At 44.2% G+C, this 19,368-nt stretch overlaps 1 protein-coding gene across 1 annotated transcript; it reads right to left on the bottom strand.

Moving 5' to 3' along the window:
* Positions 1-4,083: 4,083 nt before the first annotated feature.
* On the bottom strand, positions 4,084-18,432 carry LOC135706566 (uncharacterized). Its single transcript, XM_065228219.1, has 6 exons — positions 17,916-18,432; positions 17,694-17,730; positions 6,155-6,211; positions 5,302-5,423; positions 5,063-5,233; positions 4,084-4,999 (listed from the first exon to the last, which is right to left on the bottom strand). The coding sequence occupies exons 1-6, from the start codon at positions 17,960-17,962 to the stop codon at positions 4,549-4,551; spliced, it is 885 nt and encodes a 294-aa protein (XP_065084291.1). The 5' UTR covers positions 17,963-18,432; the 3' UTR covers positions 4,084-4,548.
* Between the last annotated feature and the right edge of the window lie 936 nt (positions 18,433-19,368).

The raw sequence follows: 19,368 nt of genomic DNA, 5'->3' as shown, positions 1-19,368 counted from the left end.
CGCAGTCCACGTACGTTTTGGTAATAAACCCATAAACGATTAGCGTCACGGGTCGTGTTCTGCAACATGGAAATATTTGGCGCGGGAATATTTGGTGGATGGTACAGATACTCACCTCTGGTGGAAACCCTAGGGTTTCCACCGTCCACAGAATGTCGCAAAGAATGATTATTGATAATGGTGCTAACCCTAGGGTTTCCACCGTCCACATGATAGAGCCTTAAGTATTTGTCAGTGGATTGCCGTTGGATCCAGACTGGTTTTTTGAGTAGTCGGTGAATTCACGGAATAATATCCCATCAGACCACGTAGAAGCGTCGAGAGCTAGTTCTTTCAGCGATGGATCCAAGCCAACTTTGAAGGAAATGAAAGTCAGCTTCGTCATATCCACATCCTTGGGAACGAGACGCACGACGTCAGCAGGTGTTGTTAGATCCAAGCAGTGAGAAGTAATTTTTTGAATGTCCTCAGCAGTTATTAACGGGTGTAATCCGGACAGGTAGAGCCAGAACTTTGGAGGGGAGATCGGTGGTGTTAGACACGGTACAGACAAGTCACTGAGATCAATTGCATTGGTCCCACGCACAGAAGAAGTGCCAATCGGTCCACCTTCATTACCACGACGACGTTTAACACCAAGTCTGGGCCAGGCATTTCCCTTCCTTGATCGATTCGATGGTCGCTCAGCAGGAATATCCATGGAAATGCACTTGTCAACTTTATCACTCAGCGATTCCACCAAGTTGAACAGTTGTTGAACCTGAGCCGGTAAGCCATCAGGTGACGGAGTCGTGTCGTGTGTGATCTCATCAGTAAAATACTGTTTCACACTTCTGCCATTCATTTTACCCCGACAATTTGAACAAACGAATACAGCCTTGCCTTGCGAGAATAGGTCTTTGCTCGCACGACTGAGGTTGAAACCACAACATTGCATGCTGATGTGGAAGTAAACCTCACAAAAGCCGCAGTGCAACGGCTCGATTTCATTGATTTCCAACTGGCATTCTCCGCATTGTTTTTTCTCCATCCTTACAGCGAACAAAACAAAACTCAGTGAACAGCAACAAATGATAGCGTTAGCCCGAATACAGGAATGTGGTTGAAAATTAAATCCTTCGGAATCGTCCAAAACAGCAAATTCACAAATCAACTCCACAATTTAGCGATGAAAGCAGGTCCAGATAATACGTCAACGTTGAAAAAACGATTAAAAACTACAGTCAAACGAATTAAAAATAACTTTTAGCGGACACAATGTTAACGCGAATGTAACACACACTTAAGCTACTAAAGCTCCATTACAACCGGATATAACCAATAATAGAATCAATACTGATTAAAAAATTAAAAAAAAAGATAATTTTCAATCTAATCAACCATGATTAAACTGGGTTTAATATCGGATGATTATTTTTTTAGAAAGAGAGTATTATTACGTAATTATATATTGCGTGATATGATTAAACTGAATTTAATGTCAAATTGATTAAATTTCAAGCAAAATGAGAATAGTTTCATTTATCAGTGTAGGCACTCATCTTATTTCCTTCTTAAGGTAAGGGAGGAGATGAGAGTGCTGGTCGAAAGATCATATTTGATTACCTCTGTTACAGTTTATATCTACCGTCAGATTTAACCGAAAAAAGCAATTAATCAGGATTATCAAGACACACATGATTTGAACGTTAGCTATTCTGTGTATTCTCGACAAATCAAAAAGATGAATATTTCTTTCGTGAAGCTTGGGCATGAGCAGTGTGAAACCTGCGTTGTAGCAGATCAACACTTCAAGGATTCTGACCATACAATCGAGGACGGCTCTGTAAGTGATGATTGCTCTATATGCTTTAAGTATTCGGAACATAAACGCTTGGCTAAATTATCCCGCATCGCTTACAAATGTGACGGAGATGAGACAGAACCTGGACATGTCGTACTGGCTGTTGACCTCCAGAAGGTAACAAAAATAAAGCAATTACTCTAACAATTACTTCTAAGTACTTTTCTGCTTTCAGGTTATTCAGCTTCCGCGTCTGGAAGGATTGAAGAGTGTTGTATCCTCCCAACGACGTCTTGCTTTTAATGAGACGTTTGCGCCTGTTGGGAAGTACACTCAGGATTGCCCAGTGTTCGCTTACCTATGGGACGAGTCGATTAGTGGTCGGTCCGCAAACAACATAACAAGTTGCTTTCACCGTATAATTACAAGAACAAGACTTGGATCCTACGATAAAGTTACCATGTCGCTAGACTACTTCTCTGGACAAAACAAGAATTGGAACAAATTCCTTCATCTGATTCTTTTGATGAATTCGATTCAGATTAAGGAATTGGTTCTCAAATACTTCGAGTCCGGGCATACGTTTATGTCCGCCGACAGTTTCCATGCGGCGGTGGAAAAAGGAATGCGGAATCATATTGGTTATCCAATAATAATTTTTCCAGACTTCAAGGAGGTTGTAGGCAAAGCGAAGAAGAACGTGGAAGTTCTTGAAATGTCGCTTAAAAACTTCTTCCAGACTACTTTAATTCCTTCGCAGTATACGCTGAACAAATTTCAGCCGAGACCGTACATCGAGAATATTCGAAAAATGGTTCTCCGCAAGCACAGCTATCAATTCGGGTACAGCAATTCAGTCGAGGAAGGAAGTGATCTGTCATACTGCTTTTTATTTTCAAAAAAGCAAATGAAGACGGTCACAGATGATGCTTTTGATAGCAGCTTGAAACGATTGAAGGCTCCCCGCGGGATTGACGTGGATCGAAAGAACGCCCTTCTTAGTAACGTTTTGCCGGAGGGGTTTTACCACGATGATGTAAGTGTTGATACTAGAATCACTCACCCAGCGTAGAAAAGAGATAAGCTATTAAAAATCAGTCGAAAATTAACAATGGTTGACGAACAGCTCATCTTCCTGAAACGTTGGTGATCCGAGAAAGATATTTAACTTTTCCAGAATGTGGATTCGAAGTGATCCGAGACGTACAGCTTATTATTTATGATCGTGAATGTAAAATGATCTCTGACGGACATCTTATCTATCCGGACGGATATCTTCCTTTTTCTCGGAGATAAAATTAAATATTAACCATTATCTGACATTTTGGAACAAAGTTTCATCGGATCAGGAACATCCATATTACTTTTTCAAATTGTGACTGGAGAGTTATAACATGTTATAACGGTTGTCAAATAATTGCAACACAGAGACCACCATCAAGATAGCGCTATAACATGTTATAACTCTGTAGTCTGAACGTACTATAAGCATAGAGGTAACTCTAAGACCAGAAGGTCCCGAAGAAACGTGCTCAACTTTTTGGCTCAGCTCTGGTACTCTCTTCGGTCCCAAGCTAATCGATGCACCCCTCGAAACATAGGAAAATCCACGAACCCCTCATTTTATCTGTCAAACTTTCATAGCGAATCAAAACATAGTGTAGTATTAGAATTTCGACTAGAATGGGGTACGTTAATCTATTTGCTTGGGACCAATAGGCTAGTCAAGTAGTGAGCCAATTTAAAATCGTTAGTTTCGTATTGATTGTTGCTATATGGCCCGCCCGATAACTCACTGCGTCGTACCCCTCGTTCTGGTGTCTAATGAATGAACATCACTCATGAGTGACAGTGGGTTCGATCATAGCACGCTGCTGTTTAATTCTGAGCTTGATCTGTCCTCTTTTCGCGGTTGTCCGTTGGCCGAACAAGACGAACGTTGCTGCTGCTGCTGTCATCTTGTGTGCTGTTTTGCTGCGCTCCAGTGGCGCTGGGTAATTCTCAGCCGGAGGATAAATTCTCAAATCCCACAGTTATCATTCTTTTTTATGTTGACGGCAATTTTTCGTTAATTATTTTTCGTCCAATAGTGTGACGAATCAAGAATCAATAGATAAGATTAGGAGTGAATACAATGATGTATTTTTTTTACAGAACTACTCTCATCGGACACATGATTTTGTATAAACTGCCCTACAATACTTTAATTCAATTGAGTGTTTCGGAACAGTTTTATGAATAATTATTGCGCTCAAAATATTTTTCTAGAGTTTAAACTTAACCATAAAACTCAGCGATAATTCAGTATTTATTATGCACCTTGTTCGTATTATAGCGACCTTTCCTTACGGTACTCGATAAAGTTTTGTTTCATTCTGCACTTGGAAAATAAATGCTTTTTCTCGTTTGTTGATCAATTACGGCGATTACCAATCGATCATTCTTCCTTTTTTGCATTGTTCGTTTTCGGATTTGATTCTGTCTAAGGAGTGTTTCATAAACTGTGGAATATATAGAATTCACAATAAATATAGATTACACTGGTACTATTCGTCTATCTTTGTGTTTCGAAACAATTCCCTACGAAATTTTCGGTACACTTGTTTTGATCTGGGTTACATTTCTCTGTTCTAAAATGTGTTTCAACATGTTCTACATTGTATTCAATTTTCCCTATAATAATTTAAAGTCAATCGTTTGATTTTCGGTCCTTCCCTCGTCTCATACCATTCCGTGAGGCAAGCTCACTATCCGCGAAAGCGGAATCAACTGATTGATTCGTCGTATTTCAGATCCTTCAGGTTAGCACCAGTCTCGTTGAGAACGCGATTCTTCAGCAGCTCGATTTCCAACAGCAGCTCCTTAGTTTCGAGATCCAGAGATTCGTTTTCCGACTTAAGCTGTCGATCCTGATCAATATCCCACTCGAGCGAATCCTCCGGCGTTGATATGTGTGAAGAGGAAGCATACGAACCACAGCTCACGATCGAGGGCGTTCCGATGACACCGGACCCGTTCGCACCGACGCTGGACAGGGGATGGGTGCTGGCACCGGTTCCATTATCCGGAGCGTGCAGCAATGGACCACGATCCAACCGTCGTATGCAGTTGATACGGTCTTTGCTTTTCTTGAGAATGGACCATTCCTCCACTTTGAACACAGGATCCATCGGTGTAGGGTAAGGGAGCTGTTGGTCGTCGATTGGTCGCAGTTGCCTAAGAAAAGAACTATGTCGCTTAGGAAGTCTCATTCACTACATACGTTAACACTGATTTTACCAATTGCTATTCTGGTATCCGTAATCATTCTCCCACTCCAGATCCAAGGAACTCCCAGGAGTGGAAGTCATATCCGTATTGAGATCATGATATCCATTCTTTCGAGTATTGCTATCCTTCGACACCAGCAGAAGCGAGTGTGCATCGAGGCACTGCAGTTGAATTTCTGATCTGAAAGTTTGAAAGCAGATAGTCATTTTTGCTGGATTTATCCGATTTATATTCAGTTGAGAACTGACCCTGATTTCTGATGGTCATTATTATTACTCTTGCTTATAAAATTATTGTTTGATTTGTTCAGTCTTGAGTACTCCACATCTCCTTTTCTTTGCCAAATTTTCCCAAAAAGCTTCGTTTTCTTCTGTAAATTAAGCAAATTTTTTATATTATCTTAAACATAGAGCACGGTGTCTTAGTTAGAGTAACATTAAAACAAAATAGCTGGTTGGAAATACTATCTAATGTCAACATGAAGCTTTAGTGTGATAATTTATTAGCAAGAGGGTAGGTTGATAGTTCCGCTAGAGTAAGATAGTGTGAAAATTGAATAGAAGTTGAAAAAAGTCGAAACAAATTGATTGGTAGTAGTCTCAATATCACCATTGTAATGACCAATTAATTTGTTTCGAATCGCAAGAAATCTAAAGCTAAAGCACAAGAATCTCACAATGCCTCACCTGTTCACTATGCCCTATCTTCCCCTACTAATGAAATATTTCATCGAGGGAACTTTTCCATATTAAATATGGGCCAAATTGAGCGTGTATTTCTATGGGTTATTTTTCTATCAGTATTTGGAAAATATCGAGAATATGTTGTCTTTTTCCAGAACCCCAGATGAAAAATTGAATAGTGTCTACATAATGGGAAAAGTCTCGTCTTTCAAACCCTAATAAATGGGTACCATACACTAACGATATCATAGATGGTACGACCATACCACATAAAGTTGGGATGATATCCCGAATTGGTGGTTAGGCGCTTCTTATGGTTATTGTTTATGCGGGAAAGATGGTGGGCTCGCCCATTTTCATGTTTTAAAGCTACTCTAACAAATACACCGTGAGAAGTTTCTGATTTCTATCAACTTACTTTTGATTTGTTCTGCTTGATTTTCACTTGCTGCTGTGATGATCCTTCGACCAACATCTACAAAAAATAAGTAACGATAAAAGTTGAGCAGCTTTATTTTCAATTAAGCGGTAATATTTCGAAGTCCATTGCTGTTTGTGTTGTGTTTTTACTAATCATATTTACGTTCATGATCATTTATTGATTAACTTGCTCATTTCTACCCAAGCAGCCAACTTACTTACCTTACCAATCAGGCTAAGGCCTTGTTGGCCTCTGCTGTCCGAAGAAGTCGTCTCCACTCTACTCGATCCATGGCAACACTTCGCCAGCCTCGTAGTCTGCGAAGGGTCCGCAGGTCACCTTCTACTTGGTCGATCCACCTTGCCCGCTGCGCGCCTCTTCTTCTTGTTCCTGTTGGGTCGCTTTCTAGAACCATTTTCACTGTGTCGTCGTGCGGCATTCTTACGACGTGCCCAGCTCACCGTAGTCGCCCAATTTTTGCAATGTGGACGATAGATGGTTCTCCCAGCAGCTGGTGCAATTCGTGGTTCATTCGCCCCCTCCACGTTCCGTCATCCATCTGCACTCCACCGTAGATGGTACGCAACACCTTCCGTTCGAAAACACCAAGGGCGCGTTGGTCCTCCACGAGCATAGTCCAGGTCTCGTGGCCGTAGAGGACCACCGGTCTAATCAGCGTCTTGTAGACAGTCAACTTCGTGCGGCGGCGAATTTTATTCGACCGGAGCGTCCTCCGGAGTCCAAAGTAGGCACGATTCCCTGCCATAATGCGTATTTGAATTTCTCTGCTGGCATGATTTTCGGCGGTCACCAAATACACGAACTCATCGACCACCTCGATTTCGTCACTGTCAATCTGAACTCGGGGTGACATTGTCTTCCCTAGAACCTCTTCCTCTCATGTATTTTGTCTTTGATGCGTTGATGGCAAGTCCAATCCGTCTAGCTTCAGCCTTCAGTCTGATGTACGTGTCCGCCATCATCTCAAAGTTCCGTGCCATAATGTCAATGTCATCGGCGAAGCCAAGGAGCTGGATGGACTTCCTGAATATCGTGCCACTCGTGTCTATCCCAGCTCTTCTGATCACACTTTTCACTTGAACAGCAGACACGAAAGTCCATCACCTTGCCGTAACCCCCTACGAGATTCAAAGGGACTCGAGAGTGTCCCCGATACTCGAACAACGCACATCACTCGATCCATCGTCGCCTTGACCAATCGCATAAGTTTATCCGGAAATCCGTACTCGTGCATAATCTGCCATAGCTGATCTTGATCGATTGTGTCGTATGCGGATTTGAAATCGATGAAAAAATGATGTGTGGGCACGTTGTATTCGCGGCATTTCTGCAGAACCTGCCGAATCACGAAAATTTGGTCCGTGGTAGCGCGGGCACCCATGAATCCCGCCTGGTATTGCCCCACGAACTCTCTTGCAAATGGTGACAGAAGGCGGCATAGATTTTGGGAGAGCACCTTGTAGGCGGCGCTCAGCAGTGTGATTGCGCGGTAGTTGTAGCAATCCAACTTGTCGCCCTTTTTGTAGATTGGGCATACGACACCTTCCATCCACTCCTCCGGTAATATCTCCTCCTCCCAAATCTTGGCAATTACCCAGTGCAGCGCTCTAGCCAGTGCTTCACCACCGTATTTCAATAGCTCACTTGGTAGTTGATCTACACCAGTTGCTTTGTTGTTCTTCAGCCGACCGATCTCCTCCTCAACTTCTTGAAGATCAGGGGCCGGTAGCCTGTCGTCTTCTGCGCGTGCTCCAAGGTCTGTTGCCGTGCCACCTTCGTTTTCTGCTGCTTCACCGTTGAGGTGCTCGTCATAGTACTGCTTCCACCTCTCAATCACCTCACACTCGTTCGTGAGAAGGTTACCGTCCAAGTCCTTGCACATATCGGCATGCGGCACGTAGCCCTTGCGCGAACTATTTAGCTTCTCATAGAACTTCCGTGTGTCGTTTACGCGGTACAGATTTTCCATCGTCTCGCGATCTCGGTCTTCCTACTGACGCTTCTTCCTTCGGAAAACCGAGTGTTGTCTGTTCTGTGCTTGTCTGTATCGCTCAATCTCGTGCGGTGTTGCAGCATTCTCACCAGTGCCGCATTCTTCTCCTCTACTAACAGTTTGCAACCAGTCATTTCTTCGGTCCGGGATTGCAGTACCTAGTGCCGCTGCAGCAGTACTGCCTATGGCTGAACGGATGTACCTCCAGCCATCTTCAAGAGAAGCTGCGCCAAGCTGCTATTCCGTGGGTAGTGCAACTTCCAGCTGCTGCGCGTAGTCTTGGGCAACTCCGGCGTCCCGTAGTTGCTCAAAGTTGGGTCGTGACGTTCGACTTCGACGGGTGTTATGCACCGTCTAGAGTTTTGAGCGCATGCATACTGCAACTAGGTAGTGGTCCGAATCTATGTTCGCACTACGGTACGTGCGGACGTTGATAATGTCGGAGAAAAATTTCCCGTCGATTAGAACGTGATCGATTTGGTTTTCTGTGTGTTGGTCAGGTGATCTCCAGGTGGCTTTGTGGATATCCTTGCGGGGGAAAAAGGCACTTCGAACTACCAAACCCCAAGAGGCTGCAAAGTTCACGCATCGTTGGCCGTTGTCGTTCGATACGGCATGGTGGCTGTTTGGCCCGATTGCCGGTCTATACATTGCCTCCCGTCCTAACTGAGCGTTCATGTCGCCGATGACGATTTTGACGTCCCGTTGCGAACAGCCGTCGTACACCTGCTCCAGCTGCGCATAGAACGCTTCTTTCTCGTCGTCGGGTTTTCCTTCGTGTGGGCAGTGCACGTTGATGATACTGTAGTTTAAGAAATGGCCCTTGATCCTCAGCTTGCACATCCTCGCGTTGATCGGCTTCCAACCAATCACGCGTTGGTGCATCTTACCCAGCACTACAAAGCCGGTTCCCAGCTCGTTGGTGGTGCCACAGCTCTGGTAGAAAGTAGCCGCTCGATGCCCACTTCTCCGTACCTTTTGTCGCGTCCAGCAAAGTTCCTGCAGTGCTACCCACAATCAATACGAAACTAACGATTTTAAATTGGCTCACTGCTTGACTAGCCTATTGGTCCCAAGCAAACGATTAACGTACCCCATTCTAGTCGAAATTCTAGTACTACGCACTGTTTGTTTTGATTCGCTATGAAAGTTTGAGAGATAAAATGAGGGTTATTGGTTTTTCCTATGTTACGAGGGGTGAATCGATTAGCTTGGGACCGAAGAGAGTACCAGAGCTGAGCCAAAAAGTTGAGCACGTTATTTCGGGACCTTCTAGTCTTATAGTTACCTCTATGGTGCTACGATTTCGAAGTTGCGTGGTTGAAGTTCGTCATAGATTAACCTATCGCATGCAGCCAACATGCCCGTCAATTAGCCTATTTGCAATAGGGTAAATGTATTAATGTTTGACTAGCATAATTCTTTCATTTTTTGGTATAACAATGGGCAAAACATAAACACATACATTAAAGGGTGATACCATAGAGGTAACTCTAAGACCACTGGGTCCCGAAGAAAATCATTATTATTTTTGGCTCACTCAGTACCAGAACAACGGTCCCAAGCAGTCCCAAGCTATTTCACTCACCCCTGCATGTTCTGCATGAATCCACACACCCCTGATGTTATCTGTCAAACTTTCATAGCGAATCAAAACAAACATAGTGTAGTAATAGAATTTCAACTAGAATAGGGTACGTTAATCGTTTGCTTGGGACCAATAGGCTACTAAAGTGGTGAGCCAATTTAAAATCGTTAGTTTCGTATTGATTGTTGGTGATACGGTCAAAATTTGGTCAATATCAACTTGACGTATTTCTTTTAATTTTGCATTTAAAAAACCTGAACACCCCTCATTTTGAAGGTGTGTGTGTGTAGAATGTTGCTCCTATTTTGATTTTGGAATTCACTCTTCAGTTGTCAAAATGCCGTCCAAGCAAGAAGAGCAGCGTATCAAAATTTTGCTCGCGCATCGCGAAAATCCGAGCTACTCGCACGCAAAGTTGGCAAAATCGCTAAAAGTTGCCAAATCAACCGTTACAAATGTAATTAAAGTGTTTGAGGAACGTTTGTCGACAGCCAGGAAGTCTGGATCGGGGAGAAATCGAAAACCGGAAGCCGCTGAGACGACAAAGAGAGTTGCCGGTAGTTTCAAGCGAAACCCTAACCTCTCTCTCCGAGATGCCGCAAATAAGCTGGGTGTATCGTCTACAACCGTGCATCGAGCCAAAAAACGAGCCGGACTATCGACTTACAAGAAGGTAGTGACTCCAAATCGCGATGATAAACAAAATACGACGGCCAAAGCGCGATCCCGGAGGCTGTACACGATGATGCTGACGAAGTTTGACTGCGTGGTAATGGACGACGAAACCTACGTCAAAGCCGACTACAAGCAGCTTCCGGGACAGGAGTTTTATACGGCAAAAGGAAGGGGAAAGGTAGCAGATGTTTTCAAGCACATGAAACTGTCAAAGTTCGCAAAGAAATATCTGGTTTGGCAAGCCATCTGTACCTGTGGCTTGAAAAGCAGCATTTTCATAGCTTCCGGGACTGTCAACCAAGAAATTTACGTGAAAGAGTGTTTGAATAAACGTCTGCTGCCTTTCCTGAAGAAACACGGTTGTTCCGTACTGTTTTGGCCGGATTTGGCATCTTGCCATTACGGTAAAAAGGCCATGGAGTGGTACGCCGCCAACAACGTGCAGGTGGTTCCCAAGGACAAGAACCCTCCCAACACGCCAGAGCTCCGCCCAATTGAGAAATACTGGGCTATTGTCAAGCGGAACCTAAAGAAGACCAAAAAAACTGCTAAGGGCGAGCAGCAGTTCAAGGCAAACTGGCTTTCTGCGGCGAAGAAGGTGGACAAGGTGGCTGTACAAAATCTGATGGCAGGGGTCAAGCGTAAGGCCCGGCAATTCGGATTTGGAAAAGCGGAAGCCCAACCGAATATTTTTCCTGAATTTTATACTAATTGAACTTGAAAAAGAAATTTAATTTGATTTTTTAAATAAACGATTTCACCGATTTACACGCGTTTTCCCTTGACCAAATTTTGACCGTATCACCCTTTATACACACATAACACACAATCGTCTATTTTGGATGCGTCTGACGTTTTAACAAAGAAAATCTCGCTTCTCGATAATTTTTCGTGCTCGCACCAATTTTCGTAGTACGAGCCTTGCACTGTTGTATAAAATACAGCTTTACTCGGTGGTAGAATCGGTATCGAAATTTAGAATTGATAAAACTTTCCTTAAATTATACCCAAATGATCCATAAAACCCCGGTGAAAATCCATAGAAAAAGTTTGAATGATTCATAAAAAATATCAATATGATCCAACTTTTATATAAAATTTAGCATCACAAGAATGAGCATTGAAATTGTACAAATTACCCATAAACATATTGCAAATGATCCATAAAACGATCAACATTGATTCTTAAACTACACCCAATCGGGAAGATTTTATTACAGATTTGCATGAGAAGTATACAGAATTGACAATGTTTCTGTTATGTGGTCGTAGGAATGTTTTTTAAAGAACTTTATTTTTATAGGTAGCAATCCTTTTGACGAAGGACTACGTCTTTGTGGACTTGTTCAGGAATGCCGCCATCATCGACCTCTTCAGATGTTCGTGAAGGAATGTGTTCCTTATGACCTTGTCACCGAAGCTACTCGTTATACATTCAGGAAAACGGACTTCTCGAAATCCTCTATTAACTGGGAGAACATGTTGCAGGATTTGAGCGTCGAAACAACAGTTTAAGTTTTTACTTTCATCGTAGCAACCTTCTTAAGCACCTGAAGTCGGTTAAAAGATCGGCGCTTAAAAAACTCTCCAAGAATCGTAACTTAAGTGGCGCCGGTGGTGTAAAGATAAGCGTGATTACCTCTCACCCCAGCAGGCCTGGGTTCAATCCCAGTCGGCGCCGCCAGGATGTTCTCAGGCAAAACATTTCTGATCACGCCTTCCTTCGGAAGGGAAGTAAAACCGTTGGTCCCCGGTTCATGAGTTGATAGGTAGGGTTCAGGTGTGGGAGCTACCTCCCTGGCGTCGGTAGCATTGGTGCTCAGCACGGAAAACAAGATCGACGGAAAACAAATCAAGGAGATAAAAAAAACCGAACTCATATGATATGTGACGCTCTATTTTGCTTCAAAATCATTAATTGTCACACAAGCGGCACGTTCGGACGTGTTTTTCGCCCGCTCTGAGAACTTCGCGCGCATCGGAAGGAGATGGACTTAGATGAGACGCCGTTCGACGCGGCTGGTTTCCCCACAGGCACCAAGCCCAACCCAAGCAACACACTTCCATCAAAATAGGTTGCTGCAACTTGATTGTAACTGGAATAAGTTGCAAACAAGTTACCACGACTTTTCAGTGACAAGTGTGCTGCTAGGGAAGCGGAAGAAAACCGGAATCCAAACTGTCGTAGACGAAGATAAGTTGCAGCAGCAGTTGTTGAATAACAACTCATTCATCACGCTGAAGCATCAATCCCAGACTACCAAAAGTCAGCCGACCCCGGTGGTTTCAACTTCGGAAAATGCGCCGGAAAGGGAAAGCAACCACCCCTGGTGGTTAAAAACATCGATTTTGTAACCCTCACCGAAAAAAATGCGTTCGTGCCACGTCAAGCCGACGTACAAAATCATCCGATTTGGTCTCAAAATGAACCAAGTACAAAAACATCTGAAGCAGTGCGGGTATGAATATTACATGCACGACAAACCAAATGAATGACCCTACCGGGTAGTGCTTCGTGGTCTTCCGCTGGTTGACCCAAAAGCGCTGCTGGAACGTTTGAAGAAGGAACACAACCTCATCGGCCAGGTGGCTCACATCATCAAAAGGAAGGGGGACTGTGCAAACCTCGATGAATCGTTCTACTTGAGACGTGAAGCACGTTGCGCACATCATCGTACGGTGAGAAGCCTACCGCAACAAGCGAGCTGTGACGAAACCCACGCTACCGAGAAGTGCTCGACAAAGAGTGCACCAGCGAAACGATGTGCCACTGCGACGGCGCTCATCCGGCTACAGATCGTAGCTGCCCCAAGCGTGCCGAATACATACGGGCTCGACAACAAGCAACACCCTCGAACCAGCCAGGTCGGAAGGAAGTCAGAAAGGGTTCAACTGCACCTGCGCTGACTATGAAGGATTTTTCTGCGCTACCGAATAGCTCGGTACCCGCCGGAGCATCAAATTTTGTGAGCTCACAGTCCGCAGTCAACGCCGGGATCAACCAACATAAGCATGAACGTATGTAGTATCGATCCTCGCACCAGAGCGGGTATAAATGTTCCATCAGCGGATTCATCTCCCGAGCAAAGCGAAGAGGTGCTCTAGAGTTCTGCCCAGCTGTGGTTCATCTTTACCGAGCTCTGCAATCGTTTGAAGCAGTGCCAGACCCGTTCGGACCAGGTCAAGGTCCTAGAATACATGGTATGCCAATACGGGGTCAACTGAGCCCCACAGTATCCGAATTTACAATTGGAACGCTCGCTCTATAAGAGCGAAAAAGATTGAGTTGAGCAACTTCCTTGCCCAACAAAGCATCGACGTGGGAGTTATCACCGAAACCCGGCTTAACACAGCAATTTCTCACTCCCAGCTCACATCGTTATCGGGCTAGATCGCCCCAACTCAAGTGGTGGCGGTTTGCCTGACATCACCAAGTATGGCATTCGCTATGAAATCCTACCACATCCGAAAACAAGCATCATTGAAGCAATCGGCGTTAAAATACACGCTCTTCATGGACACATCACGCTGTTTGCCGTCTACATACCTCGGCAATGTGTAGACAGTAATGGCACATCCAAAATCTTAGCGGAAGATCTCCAAAAGCTCACCAACAACAGAACCGGCTTTATGGTGGCCGGAGAACTCAATGCGCGCCATACCCTGTGGCAAAATCACAACTGCATCAAAAAACGGTGTCCTCCTGGCAGACCACCTCAGCTCAGGTACGTGTATCATCCACTTTGGGTACGAAACAACGTTCCTCTCCCCAGCTGGAATAACATCCACCTTCGACGTGTTCCTGTCCGACCTGGCACTCTCGAAACCAGTCACCTATCATGGACTGAGCTCTAACCACTACCCGGTAGTATGTGAACTAAATTTCAACCCAACAACAGCGTCGGTGACGATGAGACGAGATTACCATCGGATCTTCAGGGTGGTTTTCAGACGCCTGATGGACTCACGACTTCCCGAAAATATGGATATGCCATCCATCGAAGCCATCGACAACAAACTGGAAGTATTCGAGGAAATTGTGCACACTACAGAACAAGCTAGCATCCGCTGGGTACCGGTGAGGCGACAATTCACCATGATTGATACCTACACCCGGCAGCTTATGCAGCAACGAAACACCGTCAGGCGAATATTCCAGTGAACCAGATGCCTCCTGAAAAAAACAACAAGTCTCTCTCCTCAACTGCCTGATTAGGGATTGAATGATGTTGATCAGGAACCAGCAGTTCTCCACCAGCATCGAACAACTGATCGACTACTCGAGGCCGTTCTGGAAGGTGGCCAAAATTATGAAGAAAAGGCCAACAATAGTTCCTCCATTGAAAGACGACGCCGGAGGCATATCGGTGCCCCCATCGGAGAAGGCCAACGCTATCGCCAACAAACACATCGAAGCCCACAACATCGGTGCAGGCATGGTGAGTCCCCACGAAGATACAAATCAACCACCTTGACGAGCAAGTCGACGATGCTCCATTCATCGGTCAAGTGACCAAAAATGAGGTACGTGCAGCAGTGATGCGTGGCAAGAACATGAAGGCACCCGGCAACGACGCTATCTTCAATCTGGTTCTGAAGAAGCTCTCCAGCAAAGCATTCCGATTCCTGGCAGCAATCTTTAATAGATGCTCCCAGCTAAGCTACTTCCCGACCAGATGGAAGACAGATAAAGTCATCCCTATTCCTAAACCTGGAAATGATCCAACTGCTCCATCAACCTACAGGCCCATCACGTTGCTATCAGCAGTCAGCAAAATATTCGAACAGCTTATTCTCCAGCATCTGATGGAACACGTCGAAGAACACCACAAGAACGGAGCAATTCGGTTTTCGGAAGGGGCATTCTACCGTAAATCAACTAGTCCGAGTTGAGAACACCACCCAACGGAACAAGTCACTCTCTAACAACCCAGCCATGGTACTCCTGGATGTGGAAAAGGCCTTCGACAACGTGTGGCACGATGGACTTGTCCATAAGATGGTGCAGGCGAACTTCCCAAAATACCTCACGAGAATGGTAAGAAACTATTTGATAAATCGAACGTTTCGAGTACATCTTTCAGATGCCACCTCAGAACTTCACGAGGTTCCAGTGGGGATGCCTCAAGGCAGCCTCATCGGGCCCATCCTATAAAACATTTACACCTCCGACGTTCCACAACTCCCTGCTGGCTGCAGCCTGGCGCTGTACGTAGATGACAGTGCCATCATGGCCAACGGTTGGACTCCCATGCACTAACGGTCTCGGCTTCAACAAGGTGTCTCGTACCTGACCAGCAGGAAAATCAAAGTGAACGAAACCAAGAGTCAAGCCATGCTCTTCCGACTTCAACCATCACCAAAGCTACTACCAGCATTTTCGAGAAAAACTAGGACTGCCCATTAAATAAGTACGTTTGGTTTCGTTGGGTATTTTCTCTTGGTAATTTAGGTAGAAGTAGTTTAGAGTGTATTGTTTGCACTGTATTTGTATCGCTGTCAGGGACATCGGAAAACCACTCGGAATCGTGCAGTCAACGGTGAGTTGTGTTATTAAACGTTACTACGAAACTCTGAGCATCGAACGGAAGGAGAAATGCGGTGAGAATGGATGTTCTATTAGTGGTCACGATCAAAAGCGTGTCGTGAAAACGTTTAAGCGGAATCCCAATGCTTCGGTCAAGGATGTGGTCAAAAAGCTGAATCTGTCCAAGTCTTTCGTTCAGAGAGCCAAGGACCGGGAGGGACTGCATACGTACACACATAATCTAGCTCGGTAAAATTTCCAACAGCCGATTACCTCGGCTGGTTATTGATTAGCTGAGTATCGGCAATTGTTTTACTGAATCTCAGCAAAATAAATTGCAGAACTACTCGGTTGTTGGCATCCCGGCGAAAAAATTTAAGTGTGTACAAAGTGCAGAAGGTTCCAAATCGTGACGAACGACAAAATACGGTGGGAAAGTCACGGGCCCAGAAACTGTATACCCAGATGCTGACGAAGCCTCATTGTCTCATCATGAATGATGAGAATTACTCCAAGGCGGACTTCCAGCAGCTTCCGGGGCGCTACTGTTCTTCACCGCCCAGCACAAGTTTGATGTTCCGAAGGAAGTAAGGAAACAGAAACATTCAAAGTTTGCTAAGAAATACATGATTTGGCAAGCGATCTGCTCATATGGCAAACGGAGTGCGCCGCTCGGGACTACCGGGACTGTGAACGGGGAGATCGACCTCAAGGAGTGTCTACAGAAGCGTCTGCTTCCTCTGTTGAAGCAACACGAAGGCCCTACGATCTGCTTTGGAGTGGTACGAAGCCAACGGGGTCACTTTCGTACCCAAGGACATCAACCCAACCCCCCCAACGCACCGGAACTAAGGCCCATCGAAATGGGCTATAATGAAGCAGGCACTACGAAAGCATCCCAAGGAGGTCAAATCTAAGGAAGGCATGATGAAAAAGTGGGCTCCCGTACAGAAGAAGCTGCAGCCAGATGTTGTACAGAAACAAATGAGTGGAGTTAAGCGTAAGGTGTGAGCGTACGGTTATGGTATTGAAGTATAATGAAATAGACATGCCAAGCTTATTAATGGGTTATATTTTATTGTCTGAAAGTTTGAAAAGGATCGGTCAACTAGGTAATTTTCTACAGCGTTTTTTCCGTGATGCAATTTGATGTGGGACACCTTGTGGTCTAAGCAAATGTATGGGAAATTTTGATGCTTCCAATTTTAGTTAAATTTCTTAGTTTTCCAAACTCGTTGCGGGCCGCATTAAATGAGGTAGCAATCCGGCCCGCAGGCCGTACGTTGGGCAGGCCTGAGCTAAATCGATCTAGATCACCATAATATCCATATTATTTTTTTCATATTGCCTGAAAGCCTTTCGAAATAAAGCATGCAGACCTAATAAAACAAAAATTGGGCAATTGAGGGTTAATTGTCTTATTTCAAGTGCCATATTCTAAAACTAAGAAATGTGTAGAACAATTTTCATTAAGTTATCACCAGTTACTTGATAAACAAAATTATGTCGAAAGAATCTGGTTTCGATTACTAGGGGAACAGTGGTACATTGAATTCCGCGTCCAGATTTATCAGAAGGCTGAATTTAAGTCAAATCTCCGTAGCCAAAAGTCCATTCGGGCCTAACGTCCTTGATTTATGATACTTAGAGCACTAATGACCGGATTCAAATTAATTTCAATTGACTCACAAACAGCAGAACGAAAAAATGCCTTGAATTAAATCACAATTACCTCATACTGGCTATCACTAGCGGCCAACGTTCGATTGCTTTTTGCGGTCCAATCCCGTTCGCCCAAAATGCCACCGCAAAAGGGTTTGCGTGCGTTGGTAAGCCGGAACAACGGTTTCCCAGAGGTAGCAGCAGTACGCAAAAAAAAACAGAAGGCAACGCAAATAAATTATCGATTTTAACCTTGCACGCACATCCCTTGCTTCGTGGTTTTTAGGCTTACCGCGCTTGATTTTCCTGCGAAAGGCATCCTTTGAAGCAATTTCCCATAGTTTGCAAGTGGAGCACACATGTACACTCAGATTTATTGAGTGGGACCTAGACCGGAGGCCCCCTAAAGTGGATACTCTTTCGATGGAAGGTTTGCGGTCGTCAGTGCAGATGATGGATTGCGTTGTGGCCAATGAATCGGCATCATTTTCCACGGCGAACTGCAGCAGTCGATCTGCCCTACCCGAATTTGCTCTATTGTCGATAAACTATTGAAAACTAACTCACTATCTGCTACCCATTTAGAACACATTAAAAGCTTAAAAACTGCAAACTGTGATGCTTCTTGCCTTCGCTTTCACATTTTCCACCACATTTAATGACTAAACTAAACGATTCCGATATGTACAGAGCATAAAAATGGATCAACAAATTGCAACTCAGTCTCAACAAAAACCGCGATATGAATCAATAAAGGAAAAGTTTTGACTTTTGATTCTGCTCTCCTTGGTGACGGGCAGCACACTCGATGTTGGGGTTCCACGGTGAGGGAGGGACTGGGTTGTAATGAAAAACATACACATTTGAGGCACTTTGTGTGCCTGGGGGTGGTGAGTAATTGGGAAGCTATGTGAAAATCAGCCAACGCTGACAGGCAACAGCTGATTGACGGGGCGAGGGAAAGCGCTTGCGCAGATATTTGTTTATATGCTCGTATGGAATGAAAATATGAAAATTTTCCGATGGGATGCGGTGTGAGGCGTGTGAGCCCTTTTCGAGGATATTTGAACTAGTGGTTATTAGAGGGTCCTGTTCAGGGCTGTCATCGTAAATTTAGAGCTGGTTACTTACTAATTTGTCATTTTTCTGCGCCCCCATCCAACTCAAACCAACTGACCGCTCGTTTTAAAGGTTGTAATTTAGGAATGTACACACAATTTAGTTCGAATTACAAATTGTCTGCAATCAGCTCGTCATAAAACATAAAAATACTATATTTCATGATATCGGCTTTTCAGTGAACGGTGGATCAAAACGCTACGATGTTTCATATCCAACGTTTCAGTTCTGCAATTAATTAATAAAACTGCTGTGAAGTTCTCTGATCTTCCTTTAAGTACATGGAACATTCCTGAAAGTAATGAAATAACCCAAAAATTTCAGAACTTCTCTGATGTTATTTGGATTTCCCTGAAGATCTCGGAACTGAAAAGACAAACCAGCCTTAATCTCAACGTCACTCTAATAAAGAAAATAATAATCCCGAAACTATTTGTTTGCTATGTGTGGTATTTAATGAAAACTTGTTATTCAATTATTATATGGATCTTTATTGTATGACTTCCTATCGCTCCGAGGGACGGTTGATCTAGACTCGATCGTTGGTTATGAAAGACTAACTGGTTTTTAATATTGTAAATGCTAGGCCTACTGAGCTGTCGGTTCAACATTCACCACATCTTCCT

Source organism: Ochlerotatus camptorhynchus, unplaced genomic scaffold, assembly GCF_037179485.1.
Source record: "Ochlerotatus camptorhynchus isolate MF236.1 unplaced genomic scaffold, CSIRO-AGI_Acam_v1.1 ptg000284l, whole genome shotgun sequence".
Taxonomy (NCBI): domain Eukaryota; kingdom Metazoa; phylum Arthropoda; class Insecta; order Diptera; family Culicidae; genus Ochlerotatus; species Ochlerotatus camptorhynchus.
Note: the sequence above shows the minus strand (reverse complement) of the source record. Positions and strands in the feature narration are given on the sequence as shown.

Excerpts from the sequence above, each read along its gene's own strand:
- LOC135706566 (XM_065228219.1), bottom strand. The coding sequence starts at position 17,962 with ATGGGAAATTGCTTCAAAGGATGCCTTTCGCAGGAAAATCAAGCGCG. Across the intron at positions 17,731-17,915 it reads TCGCAGGAAAATCAAGCGCG|CAATCGAACGTTGGCCGCTA; the intron begins GTAAGCCTAAAA and ends GACCGCAAAAAG. Across the intron at positions 5,000-5,062 it reads GGATACCAGAATAGCAATTG|GCAACTGCGACCAATCGACG; the intron begins GTAAAATCAGTG and ends TTCTTTTCTTAG.